This window comes from Melozone crissalis, unplaced genomic scaffold (genome assembly GCF_028551555.1).
Source record: "Melozone crissalis strain CALT ecotype California unplaced genomic scaffold, PUWL_Pcris_2 ptg000027l_1, whole genome shotgun sequence".
Taxonomy (NCBI): Eukaryota; Metazoa; Chordata; class Aves; order Passeriformes; family Passerellidae; genus Melozone; species Melozone crissalis.
In genome coordinates this window covers 44,110,825-44,123,761 of record NW_026535805.1, presented here as the reverse complement: position 1 = coordinate 44,123,761, position 12,937 = coordinate 44,110,825, and the positions used below count along the sequence as shown (strand labels likewise).

General features: G+C 39.4%; 1 protein-coding gene across 1 annotated transcript in view; it reads left to right on the top strand.

The window, feature by feature from the left end:
* TRMT11 (tRNA methyltransferase 11 homolog) overlaps positions 1-12,626 on the top strand; it is a 29,116-nt gene extending 16,490 nt beyond the window's left edge. Inside the window, exons 12-13 of the mRNA XM_054280088.1 lie at positions 2,216-2,336; positions 7,661-12,626. Of these exons, the coding sequence (XP_054136063.1) occupies positions 2,216-2,336; positions 7,661-7,792 (253 nt within the window). The 3' untranslated portion in view covers positions 7,793-12,626. The remainder of the gene's footprint in view (positions 1-2,215; positions 2,337-7,660) is intronic.
* The last annotated feature ends 311 nt before the right edge of the window (positions 12,627-12,937 follow it).

The window sequence follows — 12,937 nt, the reverse complement described above, 5'->3', positions numbered from 1 at the left end:
ATTCAGAGACACAGCAATGAATGCCATTCGTAGTATTATAGCAGATTTTCATGTCAATAAAATCTCTTTGGAATTACTGAATTTATTTTATTCATCAAGATACCAGTGTTTTTCTTTCTGCTCATTGAACTTTTGTAAAAGCATACTTCCTCACTAGAGCAGTGTAAAGTGTTTCACTTCAGATAACTTGGGAACTGCATATTTGGGATCAGCTTTAGTTGCTGTTTTGGGGAGGTCTAGTTGAGATGACTTTTTAAAAGTGAATTTGTACCTCATACTATGACTTGAAATACTAAAGTTGCTAAAATTAGCATAGAATAGTAGGATAGTCACTTTATTTTCAGCTGTAATAATGAACAGGGGGCATTAAAGCAATTAAGTGGGGAGGTTTTTTACTAACATGTTGCATTATCAATATCCCTTGGCAACACCTGCCTTGAGTTTCATTATTTGAGATCTTTGTATATTACCTTAAATTAAAGGTGAAACTATTGGATTGGATGTCTGTTAAAATCATCGCTTCTGTATTTCTTATTTGACATGTTTCTGAGTTTTACCTGAAAGAATGTAGAAATACATTCATTAATGCTAACAGAAAAGGCTTTTTAACAAAGTGATAGTGATCTCTCCCTCTTCAAGATAGCATCTCACTGCAGAGTTTACTCTTTCAGTCAGACATTGAAATCATTGTTGAGTCCAAATTCTTCTAATTCCATTAAAGTCAGCCTCCTGTATGATTATTGAGAGGAACTTTTTAAATATTGTGGCCAGGTGCCTACCTTTGTAAAAGAAAGACCGTTTGGTGGTACTGGATGCATCAAAAGTCTCGTGTAATAGAAAAAGCAGTTGAGAATTAATTTCATTCTTCTTTGCCAAAGCATGTTCTGACTTCATCTAGCTGAAGCAGATACTTGTTTCTACATGAGAAGTGACTGAAAAGTAGTTTTATGGTCTGGAAATTTTGGAGGAAAGCAAAGAGGCAGTACTGTTTGGGTTTTTTTCTTATTTGCATATCTGTATTTGGGATTGAGTTACTTGTTTAACAGCTCTGTGTTATCTTAAGAAATGCCAAATTTTCCACCAGCACCTAGATAGATCCTATTTTAATCCAGACCAACACCTTTACTTTCATTCAGAAAATCCACCTCTTTACAGGAAAAATGTGAATCTCCTTTGTACTTTTTAAATTCAAGTCAAAGATGCGAAGTTGTTTGGTTCTGTTTCAGTGTCTGACTTCTGTTAACCCCCAAACACTGGAAAATCATAGGAGCAGGTGTTTTGTACAAAATCATACCTAACAATATCAGAACCCATTTTCTGTGTTATCTTTTCATAACTATTACATGAAAGCTTATTACAAAATCTAGGAATAAATGGCTGATCTATGTTTCAGTATATAGGAAGGCTATCTCATATTTATCATACTAGCTAGGTTAATACTTCTTGCTGCTCTAGTCCCCTGCAAAGTTCTTAAATCTTTAAATTTCTCTTTCAGCATTTGGAGAAATAGAAGGATTGAAGGCAATTTAGAGAAAGCACTTTCTATGTAGAAACTAGTGTGTTTATGAGGTGGGGCATTTAAAACACTGTAACTCTTGCTTCTGTAGATAGTAGCAACGTTGGTTTATAATTAAATCCTATCTAATGTTAAATGATGGTGGATTTTTTTTTGCCATTAGAAAAAGTAATTACAATGAGATAAATTTGTAATACCAAATTTTGAAGTTCAGGAATGTTACTGTCTAATAAGAGCTGGCTTAATAAGATTTGAAATTGAATCGCTGTGATCTCCTTTTAGGGAGCTAGAGTAAAGTCTCTTATTCCTGCAACTTCATATATGTTAACTGTGGAAAATATCTTTAAAATCACAGCTCTAAGTTGTTGTTCCTGGTTGGCTGAGGTATTTTGTACTTGAAATTATACAGGCAGGACCAGATGTACATACATTAACATAATTTAAATACATGCAGAAAATGGGGGGGAGTGTCTCTTTACTGTGGGGTTTTAATTTATTCTACACACTGCATGTCAAGATGATTGGAATATAGGATGTCAAAACTCTGAAACAGCAATATCTGAATTTATTTAATCAGGTTAAAGTGCATAACAACTTTCAACTGTGAACCTTTTTTTGAAGTGTCTGTAAGAATTTTGTTTCAGATGCAGGTCTTCCACTTCATGAGCCTACAGCACTAAGAATGATTATTTCTTCCAGATACACAGAAGAGATCATTCCCCGCCATCCGTGCCTGAAACTTATTAGCAACTGCGAGCAGCTGCTTTCCAGCCACACATCAAGGCGCCTCATAACCATGGAAAAGGTGAAAGAATTCAAGGTAAGCTTGAGTTCTTGATCATATTGTGTAAAATAGTAGCTGTTGTGTTCGTGACAAGTTCGTGCTATTCAGCATTTGATCCTTGTTTCTGTCACACTTTGGTTTTTATGATCAGAGTTAGAGCTTTTGTGAAATTGAGCAGTGATTTAAGGGACTGTTCTGGTTTTGGTTTCTTCCTTTTTATTCTCAGTTTTTTGGTAAACTCTTCATCCTGAAAAAGTCCCTTGATAGTGTGAAAAAAATCTTTGAACTTACGGTTACTTGTAAATCCCATCCACAGAGACTTTGCCTTAATGCCTAAGTTTTCATTGATTGCAAAGTGTGTCTCAATGCCCAAGTAAATACTAAATATCTTTGTGGGTCTTGCAGTACAGGTAGACCTTTAATTCTGTTACTTCATCTTTGGAGTGGTACATTTTATTCTTTGGAATAATATTGAAATTGTGACAAGTACAGCAAAGCGCACTGGATCTTTTTCTGTTTTTGTTTTGTGACAAAACAGAAGTGCCTCTCCTAAGTGCCTCTCCTGAGGCATTGGGACCAGGGAATATGGCATTCAGATCTCCTTTCCATTCTTGCTGCTTCTTTCTCTTACTACTCTTAAAAGAAATGCTAAACATATGTGAGGCAAATTCTTAATGAAAATGCACGCAGTGAGCAAGTGTTTTCAGTGCACTGCTTGTCAGCTGGAAGAGCTGTTTCAGATGGCAGGAGATGCAGTCAGGCTGCTGTGTCTGTGTGGTGCTTGCACTGCTGACACAGAGGGTTCAGTGCTGCCTCCATAATGCTCCTGGTGACTGCAGTTCTCAAGCAACACCTGAACTTCTCTAAACACTCTGTGTGGAGCTCTGCCTCGGAGCTGCCAACTTCACCAGTAGCAAACCAGCAGGGTAGATGATGAAAGTTTCTGACATGTGCGTCTCAGGGTGTTCAGGGAGGTTTTTGACAGCAGTTTTATTGCTACCAGTGCTGTAGGGTAGCGTATTTTAACCTAAAAAATATATCAGCCCTTCTGCAAACAGACTTGCATCATTTGTTACTCTCCTCTCGTGCATCAGCTGTTGTTCAGTTCATGGATTGGCAGGTTCATGTCTGGAAGTGCTTAGCTCTGAGCACCTGAGACTAGCTGGCAGGCTTGCCGCTTAGATAAGACTGTGCAAGTGCTTACATTCAGTATTCCAGATGTGTGTTAGATAATTTAAAGATACCAGAACCCATGTGTTGTTTCTGATGATGCAAAACTTGTCTAGAGAACAAAATTCATACTGAATCCTTAGCCAGTGCCTTCTTGGTTTAGGACCTTGTTTTGGTGTCAAGGATTTCCCCACCCCAGTGTCCCTTACCTGGAACATGTTTTTTCCTCTATTAATATCCTGAGCAACTTTTGAATTGGATACTTCTTGCCAGATAGGACCATAAAATTCAGTAGTTATACTTTTGTCTACTTTTCTTTTTCCTAAGTGAAAGAGTGAATTTTTATGGATATACCTAACATTTATGTTTCCAGACGGTTCCTGTCTGCATTACTAAGCTGGTTTGTAACAGGCCCTCAGTTGCTTTTTAATTCAGTTTAGTGCAGGGCTTGCAAATTGATGAGAAATGTTACAAATCATGTTACTGTTACTATGCAGTTCTTCGGTTTCCCCACTGTCTGCCACCAATAAGGAATTGCAGATTTCACAGCAAATTTTGATTTCACTATTAACACTTTAAATAAACTCTTAACTGGAGATGAATTCAGTCAACTGTTGCAATTGGTGGTGCAGTTTGATTGGAATGGTTTGTAATAAAAAGGAGATCAAAGTGAAGGCAGAAAGTGCGTATGTCTAGGTGCAGTATTGATCTGTCATAAGCATGAAGATCATTTGTTCTATTAAAAACCTCACAAACCTGGTATATAACTTACTGTCTTGTAAGCATCCAGTCTGTTCTTTTTAAGTTCACAGTGAAATTGTGCCAACTGGAAAAGATTTCTTCCTGAACTCAGTGTTGATATGAATATGCTCTTCCAGCATGTGCACAATAGGAGCAGAAGACTTTTTGGTTTTTTTAATTACCATTTCACACAACTTTTGCCACTGTTCCCCCAGCACAGCATTGACCCCAAAATGCACACTCCCCTGCTGCATCCCCCACGGCACAGCTGCACTCTGTCACCCCAAAACCCAGCATGGGTGGGGCAGGGGCAGCTGCAGCCTCAGCCCAGAGCCCTGTGTTCCTCCCTCCCTGTGAGGCATCCCACTTTTTTAATGCCAAGAGAGATGCCTAGAAATGATGTAGTAAGATGTATCAGAAAACTTGACTGAACTCTGAGCATATGATTGTCCAGGGAGGGACTGTGAAGCACCAGGCACACAAACCCACCCTGCTGAATTTCCATGTCACATGGTCACTCCAGAGTTGTTACTGGTGTAGAATTTTTCCTGCTGAATTTAGCAGTGTCTGTTCCTGGGTGTGTGACCCTGCTGTCTCTGGTTTGGTAACTGCTCCTTTTTGTTTATAGCTGTATAACATTAGCACAAGTGGTTTCTATAGCTACTGTCCAGCACCAGATGTGGAGTGGTAGGAAACAGTGATAAGGTTAGGAAGACTTTTTTTAAAAACAAAAACTAAATGTGGGTAATTACCCTGAAGCTGGACTGGGACATGCTAGATGAATAAGAATCTTTAGAAAGTCACTTAATATTTCCCAAGATATAAAGAAAAACATTTTCTTGTTAGCATTCAGCATCTCCTTCTCTTCTGCCTCTTCATTATTTATTAGAGATCTCTAAAACCTATTTTAATGTTGTCTTTAAAACAAATAAATTGTTAAGGGTTTTTTTTACAAGTAATTTTCTCTATAGAGTTAAAGGAAGCCTATCCCTGGTGTTCAGATTGTGCCCATTCAGCTCCTTGATACACAATAGTGTAAGTTAGAATTTGTTTGAAAGTCCTTATCCAACTGAAATCCAAGAATTTCAGTTACTCTGATCAGTCCTCACGCTGCCTTTAGAATTCCTTTGACTAGTAAATCTCAGTAGTGACTGGTATCCCCAGGTAGTTCAGGATTTCTTATTTTCTTTTCCCTTTTTTAAGCAGCAATTCCCATTCTTGTTGGTGTTTGTTTGGTTGGGGTGGTTTTTTTTGTTTGTTTTTTGTTTTTTTAAGCAATTGCCATATTTATTAGACAGTCATGCCTGTATACAGGTAAGAGGTAGTGAGTGGAACCTCTTAGACTGGAATTATTGTGATGTGGGCCAGGAACTTCCTTTGTAATCTCTCCTATGAAATCCATGCCTGACTGCAGATCTCTCATTTAATGAGCAGTGTTTGCAGAGCTCCTGATGAGGCCTGGATTTTCGAGATGAGATTCTGCTGTGGAGTGGCGCACCAAACCTGTTTCCATCTGGTGCATGCAGATGCCTCTGTTACACCTGTGCTCTGCTTGAAGTTTGTTCTTCTACACAGCACATCCTCTCTTTGCCCTAACCAGCTTGGTGGCAGAGGAAAGGGCATTTACTCCTTCATCCCTTCCCCAAGAATCAGCATTTTGTTTCCTATGGAATCAAGATGAATGTTGTACACATGCATGACCTCTTAGAGGTTGTGGGATTCATTTTTATCTTAGAGTATCTTTGATCTATGTATCATTATTCATTAGGGTCAAATATCCCATCCATTTCTCAAAATAAGTGAATTACATAGCATTCTTGTTAAAGCATCCCAATGATATAAAAACGTATGTTTATGTCAAAGAAGGATTTCTGACCTGGAATTTCAAGACAAAAGTGCTCTTTTTCCAAGAGTGGCTGGAGAAATGGATATAGGCTGGCTGTGAGAGGAGTGTGTCTTAAATCCTTCTTATTTCCTGTCTTTCCTTAGTAATTTTGTAATTTTCGTTTTTTTCACAAACCTGTTAAAAGCCTGTTGTTTATCAGCCTGAGAACAGTCATGGAGACAGCAGTCTCTCACAGGTGACCAAAAGACAATAGATGATACTGTGCCTGCTTTGGGTTTCCTGAAATAATTTTCTCCTGCTATTTTCCAACAGTGCAGTATTTAAATAGAGCTGCTGCTGCTGCTGCTGGTGTACATGCTTTACATAATAGATATCTACATGGCACTGAACATTTAGCAAGTTAATTTAAGCTGGTGTCACATTCCTGATATCTGCTTTTGTAGCAGATGAGACCTTCTTTGAAGCAATATCTCGTTGTGTCCAGAAGAGGGCCCTTCTCCATGCACACAAGTCTTGCTTTGTTGGAAAACCTTTTCTTTCACTCCCTTAGAATGCTCGTTAAGATCTCCGGAGCTAGGAGAGGTGCTGATCTCCGTAGGTGAAAACCTGGAAAAGGCTACAAAAGAGCTGAAGGGAGAGATTGTCCACTAGGATCCTGTGCATCCTTGCATTGTAGTACTCTTGTAATATGAAAATATTGACTAAAATCTACTTCCATGTTTCTACTGACGCTAAAACATTCTGCAGTAACTTTATTTTTGAATGTGAACAAATAACTAAACGTTTTAAGGTAGTGAACCAATGTCGATGTTACTGCATTGGTTAAAAACCTGAGAAGAAACACATGGCAGAATAGAGGCTTGGTTCTGTTGTGTGTTTGTTTTTATTTTCTCCTTGTGCTGTTTAGTTGTTCTGTGTGAGGCTCCTTCTCACTGTTCCTTCCTATTTTTGAGCATAATGAGAAACTGACATCACCCAGAAGCATGAAACTGTTTTTAGAAGTTGCCATCAGTTTTCTTTAACACTCAGATTAAAGTTTGATGTAATGTTTATCTTACAGCGTTGCTAATGTTAGCTGACAAGTATCTTAATTGTATAAAGCCATAGTACATGATGAACTAAACCTTTGTATATACAGTGGGCCAATTTTCTAAACTGTGTTTTTGGCTGGTGTCAAATAGGTATTATATGTGGGGATTTACTGTGTCAACTTTAACTTTCAGAAATACATGAATGTTGCACAGAAAAAAAAATCTCTGAATGTGCTTCAGTAACTGTAGGAACTCATTTTACCATTTGTGTTCCTCTTCTGTTTGTGCCTGCCTTCCACAGACCTCTGACTGACTGAATTCTCCTGAAAATATTTTTTCTGGAAAGCGACCTGTGTGGTGCATGGTACCTGTGCTCATTTGGTCGTGTCAGGGTGGGATTCTGGTGATGTCAGCTGAGACATTTTCAGTGACTTAAGTGTGTGCTGTTGAACTGTAAAACAAAAACCTAACTGCCTCATAGTTTGCAAAAGTCTGGTTTTCAGCCTTTTTTTTTCAATACATGCTGAACACACTACCCTCAAGTCTAATGTTTGTCTTCTGGTGCCATGCAGGATCAAGATGAGAACTCTTACTTGTTGGATGGCCAGTATATGCCATACAGGGGACACAATTCTTTCCGTGAGAAGTATTTCAGTGGTGTGACAAAGAGGATTGCCAAGGAAGAAAAGGACAATCAGAAGTAAAATATTATATAAACAGCTTAAAAAATGAGAAAAGAATGAAGACCGTGTTTCTTTGTAAGGACATCTGGATATGAACATTCATTTGGATGCTTCAGAAAAATAAGTAACTGCTTTTAATTTTAAAACAAGATGAAACCCACAACCCAGGTTGGGAGCAGTTCTTTTTAATTAGCTTTGTTTATAGCAGATTCTATTGTACAAGTTTTTTGAGTCTTATTTAATTTATATTTGTACTTTCAAGTACTAATGATGATTGACTAAAACCATTATTATTGTTCTTTCACCATTAACGTTTACAAGAAAGCAGTAGTATTATTTGGCTTCTTAAACTGTGAACATCTGGCTGTTTTAAAAACACGTGGTGGTGATCAGGGATTGCTGATTAAGAAGATAATTTTCATTTGTTTTGGTTTTTTTTGTAAATGGGGTACAATAAACCAAGGTTGGCGTGAGGTTTTTTTAATTCTTGCATGCAGTAATTGCTCATATCAATTCCACTTGCTCTGGCTGAGGTCACAAGTGTTTAAAAGAAACAACAAACGCAAAGAAACTGGGCTCATGCACACCCCACAAAAAGAAAAGCCTCTGTGACCTGACAAACTTTGGAAGGCCTATGAAACCCTGTGAAGCCTGTCTACATCTGAAGCTCATCTGTACCTTGGATTTGCTTTTGCATTCCTAAACCTTGACTCTTGGTAACGCCAACTGTCTTCAATTTTTGGTTCAGAAATCGATAGTTGAACCAGTAACAACAACAGCATAAAATCAGTAGTGGTTCCCTAATGGTATTAAGCCTAACCAAATCTTTGAAACCAAAGCTGTATTTGTTAAAGGGCAGACTTTGCTGAATCCACACCACGTCCATCATGGAAATACCTCATTTGAAAACCACTAAGCCCATTAATTCAGGATGTTAATGGCTCTGCTCAGTTTGGTGGTCAGATATGGTCACATATCTTGGTCTGCGTTCACCAAGCAGGGCCCTGGTGCACGCATCTGCGCTGCAGCCAGAGCAGCCCGGCTTCTCGGTTTGCTGCAGGTCGCTGACTGTGGTCATGTTGATGTCTGTGTAGATCATAATTTTTAAGTGCCTCTCCAAGGAAGGCACAGGTCATTGTGTGTATCTGATTGAGTTCATTAACTGAATTTGCTCTTCTGTGTATTGTGGTCCTCAGCTGCAGCAGGAAAGCTTACAAACTCAGTGACAACTTAGTCTGGCCTTCTGGCTCTAATCTGTGGTGTGTTAAAAAGTTCTCAAATAGTGATTTATTTTCTGTGTTTCCATTATAAATCACTTTGTCCTGACACTTTTAATGTCAGCCATATAATAGTCATTCTGGACTCAACTTGGAGCAAGATCAAAGCTCAGAAAATTTTTCAAAAGCAGAATTTGAATTGATCATTTTCAAATATTACATCAAAAATGTACTGCTTCTGAAAACCTGTCTGCATTTCAGCATTACAATTTAGCATTCATCTTTTATTACTTAACAAATTAGTTTCCCTTCTTCATAGGCAAGGAGTTTTTCTGGATGTATTTATTATGCACTTAAAACTCCATTTTCATGAAAGTTACCTTACACATGATCTAAGTGGCTGTACAAGAGGTAAGGTAGTGGCAAATCTGGCTCTGCCTGTTCAATGAAAATGATTTAGTTTATTTCTCCTTTGCCTGGTCCAACTTCTAGTCCCTTAAGCAGTGGTGGTGTGGCCTTTGTTTAGCAGTCCATACATACCAGCTCTGTCATTACTGAGGGATGCTGTTTTGAACAGAAACTATATTTGGGGTACTGCATCAACATTGGCTAATCAGAAATCATTTAGAATTGAAATCAGATGTTCAGTCTCTGCTGATCCCCAACTTTAAAGCTGTCATTTGGAAATGTTCCTCATCTTTAAATTTCTCCTTGCTTAGTGTGCACGCTCCAGCCTGTTGCGCGTGCAGACTTCCAGAGCCCAGGGGTTTACAGATCCAGAGCTGTGACACAGTCCTGGCGCTCTCCCAGCCGGCTGGCCTATCCTTTCGGCAGCGTTTGGCCATCGGTGGCCGCGGCTCCTGGCACTTCCTTTCGCTCTGCTTCCATCCAGTCTCTTTCCATGAGGTTCCAGTTTCCTGTCCCTGGCCAGGAGCGGCAGTTCATGAGGCCGCGCTGAACTCATGCCGTTGTCATTCTCTCCTTTGGGGTGGTTTGTGCCATTTTCCAGTTTTTAAAAATAAATGTTATTTTTGGAGTGCTTTGTTGTGCTGCGGCAAATTGGATGGAGGGAGGAGCTGAAAACGGCTGCGAGGTCATATGGGCAGAAGCTGTCTCTGGCTGTGGAGAGCAATTTGTTGAGGCAGCAAAGAGAAAGAGCTCCCTCTTTTTACAGGATCCCTTTACCTGGTGGTGGTGTTCTGACTGCAAGCCTACCACACATCTGTAGGAAGAAGAAGGGGAAAATAGTGGAGATAGATTTTCTGTGCATTTACTGTGTACCCTACTTGCCATCTCTCTCTAATACTTTTTATAATTAGTGGCCAATTTGACTGAGTTGGTTTGATGACGTCTTACAGATAACAGAGCTACATTTTTGTTGAAATAGGCAGAGGGAGTGAAGAAGAAGACAATCTCTTCCAAGGAAAAGGCTGGTAATACGAGTTCAACTCTCATTAAACATCAGAGAACCCACATGGAAACAAGACCTGGACAAAAGCTCTAACCAATTCTTTTTGTTTCTGCTACTACAACCAGTGCTGGCGTTGCTGCTTCTTGATCTTCTCATTAAAACAAAGAGACACAAGTAAAAGCATACAAAAAAGCTTTTTTAGTCGGAACACGAGGGTCTTGGCTGAACTTCCCACTTCTACTGAAGCTACGAGGCAAACTCACAGAAACTCAGTAGCTTTTCCTTATCACTGAGTCAGGCAGATGTGTTAGCTTGGTGAACTTCTCAAGGATAGTGCAGCTCTCCCTGTAAACCATCCTAAGAAACTGGTGTCTGTTAATGGGAGGACATCTGGGTCTCTTCCAGTAGAGAGACGATGTCGCCACACTGGACATGGGCTTTCCAACAGCAACTCTCTATGGTTGGTTTTGGTGGGCCCTTTATTCCTCTCTGCCTGTTCTAGAGGCCTGGAAGGCTGTGGTGGGAGTCCTTAACAGTTCAGCATATCTTTCTGTTAGACAAGCTCTCAGTGTTGTGACTTAACAAGGTCATGGGTGTTCATATGCACCACAGCTGCAGAAGGCAGGCAGATTTTTGTGAGTTCTCCGTCAAGGCACACCTGTCCAAAATTACTGAAAAATGGTGCTAGGAAGATATACCATGGGCCTTCAGGCTGCTTTGATATTGCTTAAATGTAGAAATGTTATAGTGAGGAAATGCCTTAATAATTCTGAATCTTTGCTTTTCTTCTAGCTCTGCTTTTTAAGATTTCTTCTTAATGCTTTTTTCCATGTCTCCAGGACTATTCCACAACTTTAAGGTCATCAGCCAGAGAAGGGTATCACAGAGTGGTGACCCTGTGACTTTGCACTGTCTTCTGGCCACAGGTTTTCCACAGACAAAAATGTCCATTTAGAGCAGGGAAGAGGCACAGGGGATGATACACAGTGGTTGCAGGTTTCCCTGTTGAAGAAGAGCTCTAGGGTTACTTGGCAAGTGTTTCAGCTGCTGGCTCAGCTCCCATCACCACCATGTTTCTCTTTTCTGACTCTCCACCCCTTCATAGAAGCTGGGAAGAAAAATTTAATGTGTTCTTTCTTTGCTGTTTAGTTTGATTTGCAGTTGAAACTGAGGGCCAGAGTTGAACAAGGCTGTCTTTTCAGTCTGGAAACTTCTTCCTAAAAAAATTAGAGTTGTGGGTACCCAGGAGAATGGAAAAACTGGTATTCCTCTCCACCTTTCTTTTTTGTTTGATATTTGCAAAAACCCTATTTCTTTAACCTTATTCTCTCCTGTAATTGATTTTGGTGATCAGTTTAAAATTTCAAAATGCAAAATATATCTTACCTGCCCCTGTGTTACCCTTTTAATATATTTCTCTGGTGTTCTCTTACTGGCTCAGTGGGCTGTAAAACTCTGTGTTTAGGTATGTATCCTCACAGCTGTTTTCATTACAGTTCTCTGTCTTGGATGCTGTTATTTTGTACACTGTATTTTGCCTTTTGTACTGCCTCTCACCAGTTCCAGCTTTCCCGAGCCAAGGAGAAGAAAGCTCTCTGTTAGCTGAAACACCTCAAGAGACCCAAGGTCCTGGAGGATGGACATTCTGCCTGGCTGCACTGAGGGCACAGGACTTCAAGACAGGTTTGCCAAGTAAGATCTTTTTTAACTCTTGTAGGTTGCATAAAGTGAGGTGGGCAGCTGAAAGGTAAAGTCCATTGTCAGGAGGAAAATCTCAGCGTCCTTGCTGCTGCTTTTGGGATATTGGCTGACTGTGCACCCAGGACGTGCTTCAGAGGCTGCTGAAAACCCACAGCAAAGCCTTGGCACAGGGGATTCCACTGAGTGTGTCAGGTTTGACATGGAGTACTTTGAGTAGCAAAGCAGGATCAGGATATTTTGCTTCATTTTAAACTCCCCAAAAGTTAAATTTTTTAAAATTCAGTTTTTAGGTGCTGGAGAAATATGATTTTGTACAATGACATATTAATGATCATCTGAGATTGTAATCTAAATTTTTGTTGCCTTACATGAAAGAGGTGAAAATAAAAAAATCTAGACCTGTTCAAAACAGCATAGTATCACTGTGGTATTTCTTTCCGAAAGAAAATGTTATTTGAAGTTTTTTTTTCCACTGAAAATGCCTGTTGATGTATAAATTCTGTTTTAAAATTTGTTCTTCATGGATTCATTCTAATAAATACTTCAGTAATAAAGTGCAAAATAACAGGTTATGTTATTATATGTAATAGGATAAGTAGTTAACTATAATCAAATACATAACTCCAAAAATTCTCATCTCATAAGGAGATACCATTGGCAAAGTAGCCATAGTTAATTGCAATATTTCCTTCTCTGGAGTCTGTCCCAGAAGATGGGATTTCTCTGACTGATGCCTAGGGATGGATGTCAGTGCCATGACTGGACAGCCCAGAATGTTTTCGCTTTATCCTGAGACCAATATGAAAGGTTTCCACTAAACACTGAGAATTGTGCTGT